Here is a 23,248-nt window from a genome sequence, read left to right as displayed (position 1 = left end):
ACTGGGGAAAGGAGAAACATCCTCAGGATGAGGAGGAAATTAATGTACTTTTCCCTGCTTTCCCTTTTAACTCCCAGGCACTTGCATGCTTCTAAGCAGCTATTTTATGGCCAGTGCAGCCAAGGGCTCTTTAGGGGACCTGACCCTATGGGTTTGTACTGGGGGTCCCCAAGGGCTCCCTGCCAGGCTGAAGCCTGAGGGAAGAGTTTGGTTCCTGCATCGTCACCACATACCTGGGGCACAGCTCTGAAGTGTCCTGGAGCTGTGATGGTCCAAGTGCCTGGGTGCACACTGGAGGTTCTCTTAGTAAGGTGGCAGCTGCCTCTCCAGTATCACAGCTTTAGACAGAACTGGCATTCAGATAAGTGGTTTATTTAGCTTGAACTGCATTCAGCTGGGTGAAGGATTGATCTGGATACTCCAACCTCTGCTGCTGCCCTCCAAGCAGTGAGCAAGATGAATTCTACAAGACAAAAAACCTGGCAGGATTTTAAGGTGCTGAGGGCCTGTCTCCCCTCTCACGAACCATTTCTGTCTCTTCATCAGCATGAAGTGGGTACAGAGCTCCCTGGAGTGGGAGTGTTTTCTAGGGATGCAGACAAGGAGAGCCATGCTCTTTGTCTCAAAGGTTTTAAGACGAAGCTGTTCCAAATGATGTGTCACAAATACTTGGTGAAGAACTGAAGTCTTCATAGGGTTATCCAGAAGGAAACCTGTGTTCCCAAATGTGTCTAAGCCCAAGCCTGTTGATGTTCAGGCAATGCAATCAGACACCTTCCCCTGAGCTTTTTGCTACCTGGATGTTTGAATGGCCTCTGTGTTCAGCTGGTCAGGAAAAATTCCTATTTCTATCCTCATGAAGCTTCAGTGCTATCAGGGAATAGTTACTGCTGTGGGTAGAGGTGTTTATACAATACCTATAATAGCAGAAATGAACTTTACTCCTGGTGCTTGAACATTACAGTGCTGTCTTGTTTGTGATCATAGGTTGTCTTTGATAGACTTGAAGAGCTGAGGCTGCTCGAGGAGTTGAGAAGGGGAACAGAGGTGTTGTAGGCTCAGCCTGACTTTTTGCCGTGCTTTTTCACTTTCTGTTGCCTTCAGAAGATGCTTGGAAGGAGGAGCTTTTGCAAGAGCCTGTGAAGCTTCCTGGAAGGCCTATGTCTGGGTGCACTCCCTTCAATGCAAACACAACCTGTGTTAAGCAGGTTTTCCCCTGAAACTCTATAAAGGCAAGCTGCAAATTGCACTTGGGGTTGGAGTGTTGCCTCTTCCAAGAACTGGTAAAGGAAGCTCCTTACTTTGGCAAGCAGTTTGATTCAGGAAAGAGGCTGCTCATGACACCTCAGGGCCTGTTTCTGTTTCATTTGAATGTCAGTCTTGTTTCCTACAAGTATTTGTGTCTTCTTTCCTTCCTACCCTGCATGCACCAGGTACATCCAGTGCTGCTGTGCCCCCTCTTTGCATTTGGAATGGCATTGCAGAGATGTTTAATTGTCTTCAGAGAGCAGAAGGTAAAGACTGCAGCTCTGTTCAGAGGTTAGAGCCAGGTGGGAAGTGATCTGAGGTAGGAGCTGTGTCTCTTGTTGTATTGGCACAATCTGATGGCACTTAGCAATACTGACTGCATTGGCTCTGGTGGGTTAAATATGCCCAGGGCTATTTGCTGGCACCCAGGCAGCTGGCAGAGGGTGACATATGCCAAAGCATGAGCCTTATCTTCCAAGCAGGGCAGCTGCATAGCAGGAATTGAACCACAGATCAGGAAGGATTCCTGTGCTGACTCCCAGTCCATGCCCAGGAGTTGTTTGCATGAGTGTGAGTTGGCCAATGCTATGCTGGGAACTATGTTAATGATTTAGCAGAATAGATGAGCACTTTCTAATTCAGGGAAACATTTCTTGGCACTGTTTTACTGACTCTTGTAGATGCAGATCAAGTGTTAGACAAAGCTTTGCAGGAGGGAAATATGCTGTGAGTTCTGCTGATGTGCTGCAGCGTGACCTGAGCCCTGGATGTGGTCCTGCTCCTGGCAAACAGCAGCCGAGTGTCCCCTGGTGTCTCTAGCAGCAAAGACCATCTCCCTGCCTACCAGCACAAGGTTTGAAGGAGGCAGGCTGTGCTCAGAGGAAGGAAATAAGGTATTTTATTCAGCATCTGCCCTTTCAGCACGGCGTCTTCTTGATTGATCATAGGGAAGTGCACACTTCTTGCAATAGGCAGCCTGTCATCCTCTGGCATCAAAGGAAGGGCACTAAAGCTCTTGCCAGTTTGCACCAGTGAGGTGAGTAGTGATAATATCAAGCTTCTTTTCAGTGTTCAGGCCAACCCTTCAAACTTGCTGATCAGGAACCCCAGCCCTTGCTGGGGGAAGTATCTGGCCCTGGTTTGCCTGGGAAGGAAACCCAGCTTCCCCTGCTGCAATATTTATTCCCTGGATGAGTGCATTAGGAAAGGGGGAGAACCAGAGTTCAGCTTTAACTCAGCTGCAGGCACCATTTCAGAGTCAGGGCTTCAATGAACCGCGAGGGTTTAAAAGAAGTTGACATCAAAACCAGAGACAAGGAGGATGTTGATGTGTTTTACTGCTGGATTTAACAAATATTTCCTCCCCACTCGAAGCTGTTGATCAGCCATTTCCCTCTACTACAAAACACAGCCCTGTGGCCTTCACAGTTTGCTTATAGCACAAATAAATAACCTGTTGGAAAAGACTCTTTTTGTTTCTATAAAGAGCTAAACTGGGCTCTAAGTGGTCCCAGGCAGCTGCTGTAGAGGAAACCACCACAACCGTTCCTGCTGCTGTTTAACAATGAGTGTATCTTGATAGAAAATCCAATGAAACAGTTGTTCATAATAGAAACCTTGGAAGCTTGTCCCATAGGATGTTACTGATTTGCAAACCCTAGCTTTGTTTGCATGGGAAATAACACTATTTCTACTCATCTTCTTCTCTAACAACTACTCTACAGCCTTTGTTGTCCTGCAGCCAGCTCCCCGACTACCCTCAGTGCTGCCTGAGGTCCTGGTGGGTCCAAGTCTCTGCACAGGGCTGGGCACTGGGAGCTGCAGTTTGTGCCTGGTGCTAGCGAGAGCAGAGGAGTGAGCACAGCCCGCTTGGTAGCTCCGTGCAAACAGAGTGTTCCAGTGCCATGACGCCCTGAGGAAAAAGGGAAAAGCTGGAAACTGGTGCTTGGTGCTGCCCAGACATCTCATGAGTCACAGATGGGTAGGAGCTGGTGGACAGATCCAGCAGAGGCCGGGGTGCTCTGCGCTTGGATGGTGCGGAGTCCGTGCTGCGTGGTGCTGCTGGCAGTGACCCTGCTCCAGGCCGGGCTTCAGGAATCCCTTCGGTGCTTCTTCTGTTCCTGGTACTCTGTTATTTTCCGCTGGAAATACGCTGTGGATGGGGAGAGGTCTTCAGTGAGAGGCAAGTGTTGGGCTGCACAGTCCTGGGCATGCAGGAGCCAAACTGTGCTGGGTGATGGACAACTGCAGCCAGGTGAGGAGCCCTGGGAAATCCAGGATTGTTGCAGTTCCACCCCATCCCTCCCACCTACACAAAATGGGCTTTATAATGCTGGGTTAGGCTAAGGTTTTAACCCATGTGTTCACTCCTGCCCAGTTTTTGTGTTTCCTCTCCAACCACCAAGGAAGAGAGAAAATTGGAGACCCTGTTCCTAGGGTAGTAGCCTAAAAGGTGACATAGACTGAGAATATGATGAGAAAGCTGGGATTGGGCCATCCTTTCCCAACTCCAGGCAGACCCAGATCCATGTCCGCCCAGGCAGCCAAGCAGCCCCCAGCATCCTGGCCTGTACCAGCACCAGTGCGGCAGCAGGGCCAGGGCAGGGGTTGTGCCCCTGCAGTGGGCGCTGGTGAAGCTGCACCTCGAATCCTGTGTTCAGCTCTGGGCCCCTCACTACAGGAGAGACATTGAGGGGCTGGAGCGGGGCCAGAGAAGGGCACTGAAGCTGGTGCAGGGCCTGGAGCACAAGTGTGATGGGGAATGGCTGAGGGACCTGGGGGGTTCAGTCTGGAGAAGAGAAGGCTCAGGGGGGACCTGATGGCTCCCTACAAGTGCCTGACAGGAGGATGGAGCCAGGAGGGGCTGGGCTCTGCTCCCAAGGAACAAGGGATGGGACAAGAGGAACCGGCCTCAACTCAAGGTAACGTGAGGGTATCTCTGGCCACTGATGGGTATTTTGGGTGGCTTCCTCACCCTGTCTCCCATCTGCCCTACTCCTGGGCTGGGAGCAGGCTCAGCTCTGCACAGTGCCCTGTAAATGCCCAGGAGGGAGGAAGAACCAGCCCGGCTGTGCAGAGATGAGTCAGGGCTCACAGGCAGCACCATCAGGAGCCAGCTCCCAGCTGCTGCCTGTGTCCAAGCCAAATATTTGTGCTGCTATTGGCATGTTTGCTGAAACACTGTGCTCTGGGGAAGCCTGCCCCATCCCAGGCAAGCAACGAGACCTGAAATGAGCCCAGGGATGGTTTTGATTGCTTCAGAAGGACAGAGAAATGCAGGTGTTGAAGCAAACGGGTGCTGCTCACTGCCCTGAGCACCCTCAGCCTCGAGCTGCATCCCTCTCTGTGCATGGAGCATCTCCCCTAATCAAGCTTTGCAGAGCTCACCCACCCAGAGAGGAGAGATGGGGCCGTTACCTTCCTGGGGGATTCTGCTCTTTTCTGCTTCCTCAATAAATAGGGAGAACATGTTGGTCTTCACAAACTTCTTCACGAACTTGCGGCTGCTCCTGGAGGCGATGGCTTTGCAGAAGGCTCGCTCCTGGAAGGTTCCTGATCCGCTTTTGCTCCACTTGATGTGTGAGGCGTAGTGGCCGACCGTCCGCACAAAGAAGTGCACAAAGGCCTCGGAGACAAGCGTGTTCACCTGCTCGGGTGCTGGAAGAGGACACGGAGCACAACAGGTGGGGATGGGACCTCAGAGCGCACAAAGGACGGTCTCATCTTAACCTCTTGTGCTTGCATCCCAAGGAATGATTTGCTTCAAACCTCCCTCTGCCACTAAACCAAGATGAGACCTTTTGCTAAGGGAGCACTGCCTCTTTGCTCTTTGCTTTCCAGGGTGGCAGCATCTTTGCAGGCCAAATATTGGCAAAAGCTGTTTTATCAGCAGAATTAGATGTTCCTGCTCTCGTGTTCCGCAGGACAGGGCAAATGCTGAGGCATTTACCTCCTGTGGCTGCATTTGGTTGCAAATTGGGGCAGAAACATCCCAGACACATCCCTTTAGGGGTATAGTTCCACTGAGGACTCTGGCCATCTGCAGAGAGCAGCTTGTGTGTGTTTTACTGTACAGAAAGAGGCATCCTTACTGTGTACGTTGTTGTTGTTGTTGTGCCTGTTCAGAGACATCAGCATTTCATTCTGCAGCTTGATGGGCAAGATCTCCTCCTCATCACCAACCTGGAAGGCAATGGGGCCATAAAGAACGTGGTACTGGTGGGAACCCGGCTGAGATGGGCACAGGCAGTGGTTAGTGCAGCCCAGTTAGGTGATTATCACTGCGTGGTGATGCTGGGAGTGGGATGTCCAACATGTGGACCATGCAAGTTGGATGCAGTGGCCATAGGCATCCCTTCATGGGACGTTCCCCCTGGATGGGTGACACTGAGATATCTGCCCGCCAGAATGTGAAAGCTGCTGGGAAGCTGGTACAGAGGGGGAAAGGGGCCCTTCCTAGAGCCCACCCCAGCCCCAAGCCCTGCACGGGGGGTACCTACCGCCCGGAGGATCTTCCCTTCACAGAGGTCAATGATCAGAGCCTAGAAGAGAGCAGAGAGGACCAGGTTTAGCCCTACCAAGGCATCCAGGCTTCCTCCCACCTGTTTTGGGCTCAGAGCAGTGTGTCCGCAGCCCATGAGGGTGGAATCAGTGCCTCTGTGCTGGAGGGAGCAGGGCACCCCCCCAGGGGCTGTGTTTGCTGCAGGTTTGGTGGCTCGTCTCCACTTTTACAAGGCTGGGGTGATGCCAACAGCAGCTCCGTGACACCCAGGGTCAGGGTTGTAGGTCCTGAGGTGTCCATCAGTGCCAAGGGGGATGTGGAGGCATTGCCAACAGGAGGGGACATGCAAGAAGCCCCAGTCTCCAGCCTCCATGGATGGGAAAAGGGCACAACCAGAGCCTCCAGCCCTGGAGCCCCCCCAACCCCAGGGTCACTGAGTACCCAATGGCTCCATCCGGATGTGTTCCCCTGCCCGGATGAAATACCTCCTCCATCGGCTGGTCCAGGACGCGCTCCAGGTGCCGCATCTGGATGCCAACCATGAAGGGCGTGGGGCAGCAGACGGTGTCGAGCAGGCACTCGGGTACCACAGGGATGTAGGTGTGAGCCCAGGTGAAGGGGTAGAGGAGAGCGGCCACGGCGTGGATGCACTGTGAGAGGACGCTGCGGGACAAGGAGCCATTGCAAGAGGAAAGGGGATTTCAGCACTTGGAGGGAAGATCTCACCCCAAGCTCTGCTGCTTCCTTCCCTCCTCCAAGGGTCTGAATCGTGGTTTGGCTTTTAATGAAGAGGCCAGGCTCACCTGAGCTCCTGCGCCAGGAAGATGAGCCGTCGCTCCAGCACGGCCGAGGCAAAGATGTGCAGGATGAGCTGGGGGCTGAGCTGCTGGAGCAGAGCCTGAAACTCCACGTGCTCCAGGTGGGCATCCACAGGCCGGGTGAGCTCAATGAGCTGCCAAGGGAGAGCCACCAAACCCTGGCTTAGGAGGTGCAGCTCTCCCCTGGCCTCCCGAGGTGATGTGGGAACAATCAATGACCCAGAGCTTGAAGCAGCTTGGAATCATAGACCCACAGAGTGGTTTGAGTTGAAGGGACCTTAAAGCTCATCCAGCTTCAGCCTCTTTCCACGGGCAGGGACCCCTTCCACTGGAGCAGCTTGCTCCAAGCCCCTGTGTCCAGCCTGCCCTTGAACGCTGCATCCCTCTGCAAGGAGCAAACCTCATCTTGTCCTGCTCAGGGATTTGGGCTGTGCAGCACTGGGAGCCAGCAGCACTGTGGGATTCAGTTACTTGGGCACTGGGTTTTAACCAAAATGCCTCTTTTCCCAGTGCTCGCAAGTCCCTAGTAGGAGATGGGCAGGGATGTGCCCCCATCTCAGTGCCTGACAGCTCGCTTGGTAGCAGCAGCTTCTAGGCAAGGGCTATAAAGCCCACAAAGCTTCCTCAGAAGCCTCTCTAGGGCCAGCTCACTGATTCCTGGCTAGGGTGGCTGCAAAGCGCATGATTTAATGGCCATTGGCGGGCAGTTGGTGTGTGCCGCTGGCTTTAATGCAGGCAGGTCTCCCAAACCTGGGAGGAAGCTCTGTGCTGCTGCAGGCAGCCCCGAGGTGGTGACCACTGAAGGGTTAACAGGAGCATCATGACACAGTCCTGGCCCCTCTTCCCAGCTTTAGAGGGGGAAAATCCCTGTGCTCCGTGTGCCAGGCAGCATCTCTCAGCACAGGGCTTGGCCGGGCTCCCCAGCCCCTTTCCCGCACCAATCCTGCACCATCCCAGCTCCCAGATTTTATTCCCAGCCCTTTCCCTGTCCTCTCCCTGATCTCCTCCACCCTGCCTGGAGCCCCAGAGCCCAGCTCTTTCGAAGAACTTCCTTACCCATCCTCCCTCCCGTCCCCCCCAGCTGCGCTTCCACGGCCGGGCCCTTGGCCAGAGCATTGAGCAACCTGCGGAGCCCTTGCACAAGCCTTCCGGGATGAAGAAACCTCCTGCAGTTTGATATCCAGCCGCCGCATTGCCCTGCAGAGGAGGGATCTTGCCCTCAGACCTACCCCGGCAGGATGCATCCCTGGCTGCTCAGCACCGAGGTTGTGTTGCCGGTGCCAGGGCCGATCCTCCTTGGTTTTCCACCCCAGTTTTGCCCCAAGGAAAGGTTCTGCCTGCATGAGCCTGGGCTGTGTGGGGGTGAGGGGAGCCCCACGGGTACCGTGCTTGGATCTGCTTAGCACAGGTAAAGGCTGGGCTTGGCACATCAGCTCCTCCAGCGCCAGCCCCTGCCACGGGCAGGGACCCCTTCCACTGGAGCAGCTTGCTCCAAGCCCCTGTGTCCAACCTGGCCTTGAACGCTGCTAGGGATGGGGCAGCCACAGCTTCTCTGGGCACCCTGTGCCAGCGCCTCAGCACCCTCACAGGGAAGAGCTTCTGCCTAAGAGCTCATCTCAGTCTCCCCTCTGGCAGGTTCAAGCCATTCCCCTTGGCCTGTCCCTACAGGCCCTTGTCCCAAGCCCCTCTCCAGGTTCCCTGCAGCCCCTTTAGGCACTGGAGCTGCTCTCAGGTCTCCCCTTCAGGAGCCTTCTCTTCTCCAGGCTGCCCCAGCCCAGCTCTCTCAGCCTGGCTCCAGAGCAGAGCTGCTCCAGCCCTCGCAGCATCTCCATGGCCTCCTCTGCCTTGCTCCAACAGCTCCGTGTCCCTCCTGTGCTGTTACCCAGAAGCTGCAGCCTGGGACATCCCACAGCCCCCCCTGCACCCCAACAACCCTCCCTGCTGCCCCCAGAGCTACAAACACTGGCTCATGATCAGGAAGCATCACACATAAAGTCTGTGCAAGCACCAATGTGCTAATGGGGTCTGGGGAGGTTTTGTGCTGGCCGCTCCAGCTCAAGACTGATGGAGCTGCAGAGATGGGGCAGCATCACCTCTAGGTGGGCTCCATCCTCATCCTCACTGCTTGCTGCTCTCCTCCTGGACCAGGAGGGAGGTGGCACCCATACTACCACAGCATGTGGCCCCCAGCCTGACCCACTGCACCCATGGGTTCTATGGGTGTGGAGGGTGCTCCCAATGATAGCCTGGGCTCCCTATGTCGGAGCAGCCCAGGGACCCCCACCAACCTCCGTGCCTGACTCGGGGATGAAGCTTTTAATGGTGACGGTTTTCCCTGGAGCTGGGAAGGGCGATTCCCGCAGGCCCTGCATGAAGGGGTAAATCACTGCCATGGAGATCTGCCGCCTCTTCTCCACCTCATCCAGGATCTGCAGAGGGGGGAAAAGCGACCTGTGAAACCCTGGCAGGCAGCAGGGAGGCTGCTGAGGCCAGCACCGTGCTGCATGGAACCACCGCATCCCTACCTTGGAGAAGAGCCCAAAGCAGCCCAGGCAGCTGATGATGCAGAAGACCTCAGGGAGGCGGATGCCACGGCCGGATGGCTGGAAAAGGATGGGAAAAGGGGTCTGAGCATCACCCAGCCCCACTGCACCGGCTCCATGCTCACCCAGAGCCCCCCCTCGAATACCCAGCCACTCGCTGGGGGAGTTTCAGAGCTGGGGTTCATGGATGCTGCTGGGGCTGGAAAGCAGAGGGTGCCTGGGAAGTGAGATGCCAACGCCATTAATCACTTTGGTGTATTCCCAAACTCCACCCCCCATCCAGACACACATCCTCTGAGGCATCCTTGGGGCTAATCCCGCCTCCTACTGAATTAGGGACCATCGGGATGAGGGCCCAGGCTTCTTTTCGCCTTTCCAACTGGACTCTCCTGGGTCTATTCACTCCCTGAGCTTTCAGCCCTCAGGACATCCGGCTCAAACAGGCAGAGCTCAGTCCTGGATGCAGAAGTGGGAAGTTTCAGCAAGGAATGAAGGGTAGTGGGATCCAGCAAGTCACCAAGCCGTGTATGGCTCCGTGGCTTTATGTTTAAGCAGGCTGTGCATCAATCAGCAGCCAAAGAACGTCTCCATCACACCCTGCAGGCCCTGAGCTGGCCAAATCCAGGAGTTCAGAAGCAACCTTTGAAACACGGTTGAGGGCATCTGGTTGCGCATCCCCATCCTGATCTCAGGTGGGGTTTGCAGCCATCCTGATGCTTGTCAGCACCTTTGTCAAGGCAAGTGGCTTCCTAAGGCACCTCCCTATACTTTGGGTATGGCAGAAGCATCGTGTCCCACCATGGGGATGGGTGGCATGGCCACCACTGACCCAGCAACAGGCATCTGGGCAGGGAGATGCTCACCAGCAGCCGCCTGCAGTAGCCGATCTTTCTGCTGCCATCCACGTTGGTCAGGACGAAGGAAAAGGTCTCACTGCAAGGAGAGACAACACATGGGGATGGGATGGGATGAAAGGGGATAGGATGGGATGGGATGGAAAGGAATAGGATGAGGTGGGATGGGATGGGACAGGATGGATGGAATGAGATGGGAAGGGATGGGATGGAAAGGAATGGAATGAGAGGGAATGGGATGGAAAGGAATAGGATGGGGTGGGATGGGATGGGACAGGATGGATGGAATGAGATGGGAAGGGATGGGATGGAATGGGATGGAAAGGAATGGGATAGAATTTGATGGGATGGGATGGGATGGGAAGGGAAGGAAGGGATGGGACGGCTCCTCCAGCCCAGAGCCCGCCATGGGGTTGGTACCTGGTGAACTCGGTGACAGGGGCCCAGTTGTTGCCATCGGGGAAGCAGAAGAGGGGGATGGCTTGCAGGAGACGCTCCTCCTCCTCCTTCTGGCCCTTCAGCAAGTTCTCGCGCTGGAATGAAGCCATGCCAAGAGTCAGGGTGATGGAGGGTGCCCACAGTCCCAGGGCATGGGGTAGGTGTGTTGCAAAGCAAACCCTGGCTCAAACCGAAGCAGAAGATGCTGCACATCCCTGTGCATCTCCCCAGAGTCCAGTTTCTGCCTCTTTTCCCCCATGGATTATGGGACACAGCAGAGGCACCCAGGGGCCACTCTCCAACCGGGGATCTCCTCCTGCGCCACCTCCCCAGGGTGAGATTTTATTCCCCTTCTGGGACAGGAATTCATGGAGCATCCCTGGGATTATTGCCCTGGGGTTGTGGCCCTGGGCTTGGACCAGGCAGGCAAAGCCCTGGGCTTTGGGGCCGCAGCTCAAGGGCATGAGCTCCTTCTCTGTTCTCCTCCCCTGGCTCTTGCGATGGAGCAAAACCCCCTTTTCCTGTGAGTTTGGAACACTCATCCTCCCGGGAACATGGGACTCCGCACCTTTGGGAACTGGTAGGTTATCCTGGGCTCGTAGCGTCCATCCGACATCTTCTTCAGGGACACCACCACCAGGTACTCGAAGAAGAACTGGCCAGCACAATAGAGGAGAGGGCTCCGCTCCCCGGCCTTCCCCTGCGGCACCCGCGAGGGGTTCTCTGCAGCAGGAGCCTCCTCTTTGCCTGGACATGGATAGGAAACAGGAATGGCTTTTATGAGCCCTTTGGGGAAAACCAAAGAGGCATCCGATGCCCCCAGCCCTCCTTTGCTCCATCCTAGCGAGGGACACCCAGAGCAGAGCCAGAGGAGGGATGGGGGAGAGCAGAGGTTCTCTGCATCCAGCAGCTGCGGGAAGCGGTGGGAATGCTTTCCCAGCAGGTGACTTTATTCCCTTAGGGAAAACAACCCCAGCAAGCAAACAGCGCTGATCTCGTTTGAGCACCTCCAAAGGCTCCGGTAAAATGAATCCCAACCTCTCCCTGCCGCATGTCTTCAGTCCTGGGAGCTGCTCATTGTAAATGAGCTCCTTGAGGGTTTTCCCTAAACCACAGCTCCCAAAGCAAAGCGATTCCCTGGGAAGCATCAGCTGCCACAACCTGAAGAACAAGGCAAAGAGCCCGGGCTGACATCTCCAATGGGTGATGATGGTGGAGCTAGGAAGGAGCTGAGTTAAAGGCTGATGTGAGGCCATGGCACAGCCCTTCCCTCTCCCAGCTGCTTGTGACTCTGAATTCCCAGTTCCTGGCATCAAAACTGTCCCGGGCTTGGTCTCATCTCTGATAACAACGGGAGCTGGAACAGAAAAGCTGGAGCTGCTCCTGGGAACAGGCAGGAACATAAACGTGTGGCTGGATGGGATATCTGACTCCTGCGATTTATCCCTGCATCCCGCAGTTCGGTCCCGGGCTCCTCTGGTTGTGCCACAGCTCAGCAGGGCCATGGCCATCAGCCATTGTCCTCCCTGGTGCATGACACCCGTCTGTGCATCCCTCCAGCTCTGCAGCCACCTCCTTTCACCTGGAATCTCCTTTCCAGCCTTTGCTTCAGGTCATCAGGAGCCGATGGGGGCAGAAAGCTCATCCGGGGTGACACGGTCCCATGACAGGATGTCCCTTCCCAGCTCGGGGTGGGGACATGCACGAAGCCAACCCTGCATCTACCTTGAGGCTGCTCCATCTCTGCATGCAAAGTCCTTCCTCTTGGCAAGGTGAGAGTCATCCCAAAGAGGTCCCTTTGCAGCAGGAGCATCCTGAGGATGAGACCCGGCTGTGGACACCCCTGGTATGTCCTTAGTGGGGATCACCAAGGTCCTCCAAGCCAGGGATAAAGGGTTGATAGGATGCTCTTTGCTTCTCCAGCTCCTCCTTGGAATGCTCCAGCAATGGCTCCAGTCCAACCTCCCTACGGGGCTGGGGCAGGAGGTTGTTGCTGGTGGGACCGCAGGGAACCAGGCTGTGCAGTGAGGAGGGCTGCTGCTGTCCCCCATCCTTGCTGAACACCAGCATCAGTTGTTTTCCCATGGGAGATTGTGAGGGAAAGGTGAAAGTCCGTTTAAACCCTGCCTATCCAGTCCCGTCCTGCATTTCAGGGAATACAGGAGGCACCCTCAAGGAAGGGCTGGATTTGCATCTCATCCATAGGGTTTCCAAAGAGCTGCTCGCGGGAGGTTGGTGGCAGCGGGTGCAGGTCTGCCTCTCGCAGAGTGACCCATGGGCCTGTCCGAAGCACATCCACTGTGGTGGGACATGCCCAGAGTGTGGGGTCTGGTTGCAAAGCCCTCACTGGCAGAGCCTGAACCCCCCAAGACCACAACCCCCATCCCTGGGCTGGAAGGGGCGCTCTGGGGGCCATGCAGATGTGTTTAATGCGGCATCAGAGGACCCAGCATGCCCCAGAGGGCAGCGGGGCTGGTGCTGTTAAAAGACATCCTGCTGCATAAGCAGCTTCCTCAGCCAGAGCCGCGGGTGCTTAGCGAGGGCTGCGCTCCGATGCGGCAAACCCGGCCCGGCCCGATGGTGTGGGGGGGGCACGGACTCTGCTGCCCGTGCTTGCAGCACCCACCCTGCCCCAGCAGCGAGGAAATGGCTTTTCCTTATCAACCCTTTTCTGTTGAGCTCGGGAAAGCCTCTCTGGCACCCAGAGCGGGAGGCAGGCAGCACAGAACAGAGCCGAAAGGGGGGAACCGCAGGGAGCGCCCCAACCCTCAGGTTGTCCCATCCGGTAGCTCGGTAAAGCTCCCAAATCCCAAAGGGCCGATTCCTGTGCTGTCCTCTGAAAGCCCCGCAGCACTGACCCGTCGTGGGGCGCCCTGTGCCCGCGGATGCCCTCTGTCCCCGGCACGTCCTGGCTGGGCAAGCTCTGGGGGATGTGGTAATAGGGAACCGGTGGGGCTGGCTCTGGGAGCGGGGAACCCCACCTGGGGGCTCCCAGGGGATGGGGGCACCTCCTGGGCTATGGGGGGCACTGGGCTAAGCCCCTGCGGATGGAGCAAGCCCCGCAGATGCGGTAAAGCCGCGGGGCGGGCGGCCCGAGCTACGCGTGCACGGGCAGGACCGAGCCGATGCCGGTCTCCGGGTACCGTCGGTCGCACCCGACGTGGCCGCGCTGCCCTGCCCGGGAAAGTCCCTGCTCCACCGGCAGCCGGGCTCCATCAGCCGCGGCCCCGGCACCGACACGAACACCGGTACCAGCACCGGCACCGGTACCGGCACCGCCACAGCCCGGAGCCCGGCTGCGGTCCCCGGCGTCCCCTCCCGACCCTCACCTCTGCGGCCGGAGCGCCGCAGGCTCCGTCGGAAGAAGTTGCCGATGGAAGCCATGGCGGCCGCGGCGCAGAGCGGCGCCGGCGCGGCCCCGGTGCGGCCCCGGTGTGGCCCCGGTGCGGCCCCGGTGCGGAGCAGCGCGGCCCGGCGGGGAGGGCTCGGCTTCCGCCCGCCGCGCTTTCGCTTTCCCGGGGGAGGAGGGACGGGACGGGGCGGAGAGGAGAGGAGGAGCGGGGGCAGCACCTGGCACCGGCCGGGTACCGGGAGCCCGCCCAAGGCTCTGGTGGGGTTCCGGGAGCGCCGGGCATCGAGAGCCCCCGGTCATGGCGGCCCCGGGGGCACCGGGAATGGGGGAGCTGGGAGCGCCGCTGGGTACGAGGATGCCAGGAGGAAGCGGGCATGGGGCATCCGAGAGAACTGGGAATGGGGATATTGGGAGCACCGGGCACGGGGGAGCCAGGAACACCGGGCAGGGGGATCCCGGAGGGACCTGGATACGGAGGACACCGGGAGTGAGGGAGATGAGCATCCCTGCAACGCGGCAGAGCATCCCGCTGGGGAGCCTGGGGAAGGATGTGGGGCACGGCTGGGCACAGGGAGGGAGGCAGAGTAAGGGACCCTGCAGATGAGGGGTGGCTTCACCCTGCACCAGGGGGGACAAGTGGTCCCAAACATCCAGCAGCCCTGCCTGAGCCCTGCTCTGGCCTCCCTACCTACTCCAAGCCCTTCTCCCACTGGGAACCCGCTGGTGCCAGGGATGGTGCCCAGTGCTGCTGGGGTGAACGATCCCGTGGAGGTTTGGGGTCTCTCACAGTGCAATGTGATGGGGAGTCAGCCTGATGCTCTCACTTCCATGGCCTGGGAGCTTGTCCTGACTCCACTTGGGAATGTTGGCTGGGTTGTGCTGGCATTTCTTCATCAGACAGAGATTTATTCCCCAGATCAGAGCGACTCAGAGGTGCCAGCTCCGGGGCTGGAGGCCAGTTGCCATCTGACATTGTTACAGGGACAGCAGCTCCTTAGTGCTGCAACACAGTGGTCGCCCTGGCCTGGGCATGCAGCCGGGTGCCTGTGGACGTGCCCGGCCTCGCTGGGTGGTTTTACTGCTCCAGACCCACCAACGAGGGAAGCCTCTTGAAAACCAGTGATCTCCTTTCCCCATCCCACACCCCTCATATCTGCTCTGCTGCCTTATGCGGTAACGAAGCACAGAGCTATTGGTTATGAGGCCCTTAGGTGCGATGAGCTGGGCGCAGTCCTCAGCCTTAGTGCCAGAGTGGGGCTGTTTGCAGGTGTAGACCAGGTTTCCTCCACTAAACACCCTCCATTCTTCCTTTACAACAGCTCCCAGCCCCTTTCCTGCTCTTCCCTTCCCCGAGCGTGGGCTGGAGCTCAGGGAGGGATTTGCCAGCTCACAGAGGGGGTGGATGCTTTCGAAACCTACCCCGGCCGGGATGCTGCAGCCTCGCTGGGGTTAGCAGGGAGCTGCTGGTCCGGGATAGGTTCTGGCTGATCTTGAATGGGTGGAGGAGCACTCGTGCTTCCCGCAGGAGAGGGCAGCGGGCTTGTTTGCGCTGAGGGCTTGCTCTCGGGAGAAATTTCCTCTTGGCACAAAGCGGAGATCAAAAGTTTGGGGTTTTCCCTCTGCATTTTGGAGGAAAATCCCGTCTTTCCTGGAAACCGGAGCCACTTCGGGGACGCGGCTGCTGCCCTCAGCGCAGAGAAATCCCCGCATTCCTTGATTTTGTTCCCCCCACACACAAATCTTCCCTGCTTTCCCTCTTAAAGGCAAGTCCCTGCCTGTGATCCCTCCTCGATAACGCCTTGACTCCGCTCCGGCGGCTTCTGTGCGCCCTGTTCCCAGCTCCGAAGCCCCCCCGCTCCCGGGGGAACACTGCCCCTTTGTGCCCCTGGCCCAAGCCAGCAAACCTTGAGCATTCCCACTGAAAGCTCCTTTCTGCGGGAAGGCGGCCGCCCACCGGGACAACAAACGGGCACATTGTGGGATCGCCGCTGCCCCTGCGCTGCGCGGTCCCCAGTGCCAAAGTTGTTTCACTTCCCTAACCCAGCTCCAGGGAGTTTTGTGTTGGATTTTCAGCCCCGGAGCTGATGAAAACCCGCTGGGATCCGGCTGGAACCCATTCAGCCTCCCAACACGCCGCTGTTGGAGGACACCGTTGTAAGCATCCCATGGGACGGGAGCGGCCTCACTGCTTGCGCTGCAGCTCCTCAGCCTCCTCCTCCTCTTGAGGCTCAGCTTGCTGCCCCTTGCCTCATCCCGGGGCATCCTCACCCCTTCCCCATCCCCTCGCTGCGTGCTGTGTTTTAGGGGGGGCATCAGGATGCTGGAGAAGCTCAACCACATGGCATGTGGGTGGGTTTTATTATGCCCATCACAGCCAGGCTGGGATTGGGACTTGGAGATGGAAGCTCAGGTTTGGCTGCAGCGTCCCTGGCAGGGAGGTCCCGAGGCTGGGGACCCCGATGTCATCGTTTCCAGCCTTTCCCAGCCAGGGAGTTTCTCCCACTGGATGGCAGCATTAGAGCAAAGAACCATCTCCAGGAGCCCTTGTGGGAGAGGGGACCTTGCTCCAGAGGCACCTTCCTCTCTGCTTATCTGGCCCCTGGGAGGTTTGCTCTTGGGCTGAGGATGTGCAGGTTCAGTTCATTCGTGTTTGCACGCTTCCTGCCACTGATGCTTCATTCACTGCCCTGTTTGGTGCTTGCCGATCACCCCCAGCTCCCCTAAACGGGGTGGCCTCTGCCTGCTCCTCTTCCTCAGGATGCTTTGTGGGTGTAGGGGGACCTGTCAGGGCAGGGGGGGCTGAGAGCCAGCTGCGACTCTCTGGTGTCAGACTGGGCAAGGAGGAGAGAAGTCAACCCTTGTGGAACACTGATATCATGGCTTCTTAGCACGGTGCATCCCCATTCCCCAGAGCCCCTTGTGCTGCAGTTGCTGGGGTGCAGAGAGCCCTGAGTCAAAGCCGCAGACCTCCAAGATAGGGCATTCCTGCATCAAAGAAGGCTTTAGGGACCATGTCTTGCATGGGGGCTGCACAACGCCTGGGGATTAGAAAACACAGCTCATGCGCCCACTTTTCCTTGCACCCAATGGCTTTAATCCCAAGTATTTCGTTCACCTTTGGAGGTGGTGTTCCCAGAGGGGCTTGGGCAGCACTGGGTGGGCAGAGAGGGTTGGTGCTGAGCTGCAGCCCCCTTGCACATCCAGTGCAGGGAAGCTGCTCCTTCCTGAGGCTCTTTAATGGTCAGGAGGTGCAAAGACATCTCGGTTTACAGGCTCGGGCCGGGCTGGCATCGCTGTTTGCAAGCAGGAATCCATAGATAGAAAGGGTCGAGGCACAGAGCCCAGCTTCAGGTGTAGGATGGGACCTTCCCCAGTCCCTCCTGCACTGAGCAGTGACTTGTCCTGGGTTCGAGTGCGAGCTCGGGGCCATTCCAGCCTTGGGGATGTGTTTCAGGGGTCAATCTCCTGCAGCACGCAAAGGCTACGGCTGGTTTTCCACAAGGATGTGCCTGGGTTTGGGCCTCAGGTACTTGCTGCCCCTTTTCCTGCTCAATTCCAAGGGCTTCTCCCTCCTTGTTGGCCCCGGTGCAGAATTATCCCTCAGCTGAGCTTGGAAAACTCATGGCACGTGCGGAGGCACCAGGGTCCAACCTCCTGGGTGGCTTTGGCAAAGCATCCTGGTTCAGGGAGATGCCAGGGGTACTGGGCACACCGGGGTGACGGTGCTGGGGGTGATGGTGCCTTGTCCATGCGGAGCACGGGATGAGGATGGAAAGGGCTGAGGCAGCCAATGGGGAGTTAACCTAGGAGGGAAGTGGGGATTTTCCAAGCTGGAGAGGGCAGGGAACTCGGGAGCATGGGGTGGGCGCCCACATGAATGTGGGGGTCCCATGCCCACAGTGATGACCCTAGTGCTAGCCCCATCTCCTCCGAAGAGCAAGAAGCATTTAGAGCTCAGTGTAGTGCTCAGGAGCTGGGGGGTACCAGGGTGGCAAAAGCCAACCCCCCCCCCCCCCCAAATTACACTGCAAACCATGACCCCCCCAGGCTCTGAGCTCGGTAGGATTTGCTAATCTCCAGGCATCGCTGGCACTCAGAACAATGATTTATTGCGTGTTTTGCCACAGCAAGTACTTTCCGAAAGGCCAAGCTAAGTTTACACCGGAGCTGCCGGGATCAGATAACCACTGCCTGGCTGCTCCCTTCGTCCCCTTCCCTCCTGCTTGCAAAAGGACATCATGACCCCAGGAGGACTTCGGCTTCTCCCGTGTCCTGCAAGAGAAAGGCGACCACGGGCCACGAGCAGCAGGAAGGGAGCACTGAGGGGGTGCTCTCTCCAGCAGCAATGGGGTGGGATGCGGGTCCTGGCCTGGCTTGCAGGGAGAGGAGAGCCTCAGGTCACCCTGCCAGGGACAGCAAACCCCGGGTGCTGGTGCCCGGCCTGGCCGTGGCTACCGCGCCGGGGGTGTTAAATTCAAGCAGCTTCTCGCCTTCGGTGGCAGCCAGGGCTGGGTGCCCTGCACGTCCCGGGGCATTCCTGCAGTGCTCGAGCAGCCCCTGAGATCCCCAAGGGCTTTACAGGCGCCGGGTAAGAATGATGCCTCTGGCCACCATCTCCCGGTGGGATCCCGGGGCATCTCCAGCCTATGGGAAGGGGGGGCTCGCTCTCCAGCGTGGAGCAGGTCCCGCGATCCAGCTTGCTCTTTGCCAGGGAAGGGCTCCTGTCCCCTAAGGGTCACTTGGGATCCCCCCCTGCCTTGTCTTCCACCCCTGACCCCAGATCCTGCCACCTCCTCACCCCAAGGAGGTGGGAATGAGCCCATCACATGCGCTCATGGCAAAAGCCACCACCAGCTTCAGCTCTGGCCACTGCTGGCCCTTGGTCATGGCAGGCTGGCGGCGGTGGCCTTCCCTGCAGGAGTGCCCCTCCTGCCTTAGAATCATGGAATCAGCCAGGCTGGAAAAGCCCTTTCAGCTCATCCGGGCCAACCGCTCCCAGCGCTGCCAAGGCCACCCCTAACCCATGGCACTGATGGAGTGTGAACCCTTGCAGGGCCGGTGCCTGCAGCCCTGCCCTGGGCAGCCTGTTCCAATGCCTGAGCACCCTCTGGGGCAGGAATTGTTCCTCAGCTCCATCTAAACCTGCCCTGGTGCAGCTTGAGGCCGGTTCCTCTTGTCCCATCCCTTGTTCCTTGGGGAAGAGACTGATCCACGTGGACCAGGAGGATGAGGATGGAACATCCTCTTCCACAGCGGTTTCCTTGCCTGTCATTTGGTCAAGAGATCAAACCCCATTTGTTCTCGGAAGCCCATGTGCTGGTTCAGCTGCTCTGGAAGTGCTCTGGAGTGATGCTTCCTCCAGGGAAGACACAGGGCTGTCACTGCGCTCAGTGGGGACAGTAGAGGTGGGGCAGGGCAGGGAGCAGCCCCCAGGTGTCCTGACCACAGCAGCAGGCATCCTAAGCACATCTGGGCCACATCTGGCTCTGGGTACACCAGGGACCTAAGGACCAGTGGCGGAGGGAACAGCATCTTCCCAAAGCTTGGCACAGGATCTGGAGGATTTCAGCCGGAGCCAGGGACAGGCTGATGGAATGTCCCCACGATGCTCCCTGGTGGCGGTAGAGAAAGGGTGCAACCCCGAGCTGCTTTGTCTTCCCGGCTCCCTGGGACCTGGAGGGACTCACTGGGATCTGGGGGTGGCCCAGCCCCTCTCATAGCCCCTCCAGTCCAGCCAGATCTCTCAGGGACACAGTAGGGAGGCTCCCAGACAAAGGCACTTGGGTTAGAAAGGGAAGCGGGATGGGTCCGGGATATGGTGTCCCATCAAGGAAGCAGATCCCATCTGCTTCGGAGCATCCTGGAAAGGACCAGCCCTCCTCAGCCCCCTCAGGCACGGCAGGGTGCGGGCTGCCAGCCGCTACCACGGCTTGGGAATGTCCTTGGGATACCGGCTGGCTGCCCCATCCGGAGCACAGCTGGTCCCAGAGGCAGCGGGGCTGGAGGGGGCTGGCTGCAGGACATCGGGCTGCTCCCGGGCTGCTTCGATGCTTGGAGGCAAGGAGGCTGCGGCTGCTGTGGCGGTGGAGCTTGGCAGGGTCCGGCTGGGACCCCACCGGAGGTGGGGAGGAGGCTGCGGATAGGAAGAGGGGATGCGGAGAGCAGAGGGAGAGGAGGAGCCAGGTGAAAGCATTGGAGACAAAGGAGCGAGGGAGTGGATGTGAGAATGTAAGGGAGGAGCTGGGAGGGGAAGTGGAGACAACGGCATCAACGCTGGTCCTGCAGGAGGGGCTGGAGAGGAGCAGAGCAATGGTTTTGAGGACATTTAATGGTCCTTCGGTCCCTGATGGAGGTAAGGGGATGCTGAAGTCAAGCGGCACCAGGAGGGTGTGCCTGGGGGTGTAAATGGTCACCAGTTCTGTGAACCCTGATGGGGGTTTCAGTGTTCTGAAGTCCTCGTACCAGGGCTAGACCCCATCCTGGGGACCAGCTGGCACCGCCTGGGCCCGTGCGCATGGTGAGGCTCTGAGGGGTGATGGTTGCCCTTGTGCAGTGGAAAGCAACCACCCGAGCTCACTGCTGACAGCAGATGATAAGAAATCCAGTGCTGGTGCTGGTGGAGCCTGAGGCTGTGCTCTTTCCTTGCCCTTCTCTCACAGAGCCTCCCAGCTCCCCAGTGTCCAGGTGCTGGCTGCATCCCCTGGGTATCATGTCCTGCATGGAATGCCCAAACGTGGCTTGTGACACTCTGGGGCTTTCTGAGCGCTTGGCTTTTAGTGCAGGAGGGAAACCCCAAGCTGCTGCTTCAGCCATTCCCCGCTGCAGAGCAGGACCAGGCCTTATTGGCACCCCCAGCTGCTGTCCCCAGCCTTGGGAGACGTGACTCCAGTCGAGCTGAGGACCTCGGGGCTGGTGCAGGCTCTGTGCCTGCTGTCCTAGGTAAGGTCCTGCAAATGGGAGGCAGAGCAATGCCCGGGGCTTGGCATCGCTGCTGGGCACTGAGGACACAGGAGGGGGCTGATGCAGTGCCAAGGTGTGTGAGAGCTGCTGGCCCATCACGTCCCATCCTGGCTGGTGCTGGGTGCAGCTGCTGGAGGTCACCACTCCTGCCCTGCTCAGAGGCTGGTTCCAAGGGTGCTGCTCCATCGTGTGCCATGGCCACGATGTGCGATGGCCCCATGGAGGGACCTCTTTGACTGGGAGCAGGGGGTGGTGCCACTCCATGATGGGTTTCCAGGGCACTGACTTCCCTGGCTCAGCTCCCAGTGAGGCACTGGGCAAAACTGGGGCATCCCAATAGTTCTTCCACTTCCCTTCCAGCCTGGAGGTGAATTATCCCAGCACAGCTCCAGAATAACACCCCAAAGAGGCCACTGGTTCCGGGTGTTTGTATCCCCGTGTCCTGCCCTCATCCTGCAGCTCCTGATCCCAGCAGCTAGGTGGGAGGTTTAGGCACCCATGGTGCTGCTCCATGAGCTGATGCTGGGGGACCGGTGGTGGATGAACCTATTGCTCACCTGAGTGATCAGAGAATCAGAGAATCATTTTGATTAGAAAGGACCTTTAAAATGACTGAGTCCAACCATAAACCTGGTGCTGCCAAATCCACCACTAAACCATGCCCTTAAATGCCACATTTACATGTCTTTTCAATGCCTTTGGGGATGGCGACTCCACCACATCCCTGGGCAGCCGGTTCCAGTGCTGGGCAACCCTTTTGGTGAAAAAAAGGTTATCAGTGACTCAATGAATCAAGCTATGGTGATGCTGAGTGCTGGTGGTGTGAGCTGGTGTGCAGCCACACGGCAGGGATAACTGGAGTGTGTGGCTGGGCGCCGTGAGCCCTACTTCTGTGCATAGTAAGGGATGGAATCATGGAATGGTTTGGGTTGGAAGGGACCTTAAAGCTCCTCCAGCTCCAGCCCCTGCCACGGGCAGGGACCCCTTCCACTGGAGCAGCTTGCTCCAAGCCCCTGTGTCCAACCTGGCCTTGAGCACTGCCAGGGATGGGGCAGCCACAGCTTCCCTGGGCACCCTGTGCCAGCGCCTCAGCACCCTCACAGGGAACAGCTTCTGCCTTAGATCCAACCTGAGCTTCCCCTGTTTCAGTTTGAACCCATCACCCCTTGTCCTATCGCTACAGTCCCTGATGAAGAGCCCCTTCCTGGCATCCACCAGGATGCCCATCAGGACCTCGGAGCCACAGCTGCTGTCTTCTCACTGATGTCTTTTTATTGCCTGGCTGTGTTTCCTAGGCCAGACAAGGACATTCCAAAGCAATAACTGCTTAAACCCCCTGCGCCAAGGTGGGAGAGGGGTTGAGCCCCAGCTTGGCCCCAGCAGCCCCTGCCTGGAGCCATTGCTTTGGGGTGAAGTAAGCGTCCGCTTGCGTGCACTGCACTGAGTGGAAAGCTTCTGACGTTCCAGCCCAGCTGCTGCCGGCCCCGGCCTTGACTCAGCACGCTGGGAATACCGCGGTGACACAGGGAGCGCTGCTGGAGCCCTGACGTGTGCTCCCCATCCGACCTCCCCTGCCTGCAGCTCCGACCTAACCCCCCTGGCCAGGGGACAGGCAAGGGCTGGAGCAGGAGGGAGCAGCTGAAAGGAGGAGATGGCTCCACACAGGAGCTGGCTCCTGCTTCATCAGTGACCAGCAGCAATATCATAGAGTCATCGAAGGGGTTGGGTTGGAAAGGACCCCAACATCGTCCAGCTCCAACTCAAGTTCGAAGCCCCTGTGTCCAACCTGGCCTTGAGCACTGCCAGGGATGGGGCAGCCACAGCTTCTCTGGGCACCCTGTGCCAGCGCCTCAGCACCCTCACAGGGAACAGCTTCTGCCTTAGATCCAACCTGAACTTCCCCTGTTTCAGCTTGAACCCATTCCCGTTTGTCCTGTTGCTACAGTCCCTGAGGGGGATGTGTGATGATGCCATGGGGACTGCTTTGGCTGGCAGCCCCTAAAGGGTTTTGGGTGCCTTCTTTCTGCTGAAATCCAGGGAGTTTGGGCATTTTCCTGGCCATTTGTGGTGTCTGCCATGGACTCGCAGGGCTGGATGTGGCCATAGGGAGGTGCGGATGGTCCCTGGTCTCTCTGGCTGGATGGCTTTGAATGGTTTTATTCTGGAGCCTTGTTTAGAGGATGGACCTAATCTCTGGAAACCTTTAGGGTCTGGCCCACTTGTTGGAGGTGTCTTTTGCCTTCCCACATGGACGCGTCTGCTGTCATAAGGGGGAAAGGCGAAGCTGAGGTTTTCCCTCGTCCCACCTGGCAGGTCTCTGGTGCTGTGATTCCCTATGTATCAAAGCTGGATGAGTGGGTAGACCTGATCCTTTTGGGGCACAGCAGATTGAGCTCTTTGCAATGGGGTCCTGTCAGTATATCCAGCTGAAAGATGACCTTGAATATGGCCTTGAATAACGGTGGCATGAGGAGGACCTGATCCTTTAAGAAAGAAAAGATGCTGTCGTTCTTTAGACCTCTATGTTACCTGAG

General features: G+C 57.9%; 2 protein-coding genes and 1 long non-coding RNA gene across 4 annotated transcripts in view; 2 read left to right on the top strand and 1 right to left on the bottom strand.

The window, feature by feature from the left end:
- Position 1: 1 nt before the first annotated feature.
- On the top strand, positions 2-2,715 carry LOC136023791 (uncharacterized). Its single transcript, XR_010616701.1, has 2 exons — positions 2-1,818; positions 1,929-2,715. It is a non-coding gene; the product is annotated as an uncharacterized LOC136023791 (long non-coding RNA).
- DENND2D (DENN domain containing 2D) lies at positions 2,568-13,901 on the bottom strand. Its single transcript, XM_065698669.1, has 12 exons — positions 13,732-13,901; positions 10,971-11,149; positions 10,385-10,497; positions 9,974-10,043; positions 9,093-9,170; positions 8,856-8,996; positions 6,553-6,701; positions 6,235-6,412; positions 5,748-5,789; positions 5,340-5,430; positions 4,666-4,905; positions 2,568-3,400 (listed from the first exon to the last, which is right to left on the bottom strand). Exons 1-12 carry the CDS (start codon positions 13,784-13,786, stop codon positions 3,339-3,341), a joined length of 1,398 nt encoding a protein of 465 aa, XP_065554741.1. The 5' UTR covers positions 13,787-13,901; the 3' UTR covers positions 2,568-3,338.
- Positions 12,227-23,248, top strand: part of MYBPH (myosin binding protein H) — a 29,601-nt gene continuing 18,579 nt past the window's right edge. Inside the window, exon 1 of one of the 2 annotated variants that reach the window (XM_065698660.1) lies at positions 12,227-12,248. Coding sequence is in view for 1 of the 2 variants with exons in the window: in XM_065698659.1 (XP_065554731.1) it covers positions 20,083-20,106 (24 nt within the window). In the remaining variant the exon portion in view is untranslated. Of the gene's footprint in view, positions 12,249-20,023; positions 20,107-23,248 lie in introns of those variants that run through there. The other variant, XM_065698659.1, reaches the window with a different exon arrangement.

Source organism: Lathamus discolor, chromosome 19 (assembly GCF_037157495.1).
Source record: "Lathamus discolor isolate bLatDis1 chromosome 19, bLatDis1.hap1, whole genome shotgun sequence".
Lineage (NCBI taxonomy): Eukaryota > Metazoa > Chordata > Aves > Psittaciformes > Psittacidae > Lathamus > Lathamus discolor.
The sequence above is the reverse complement of the archived record's forward strand: the minus strand, read 5'-3'. Positions and strand labels throughout refer to the sequence as shown.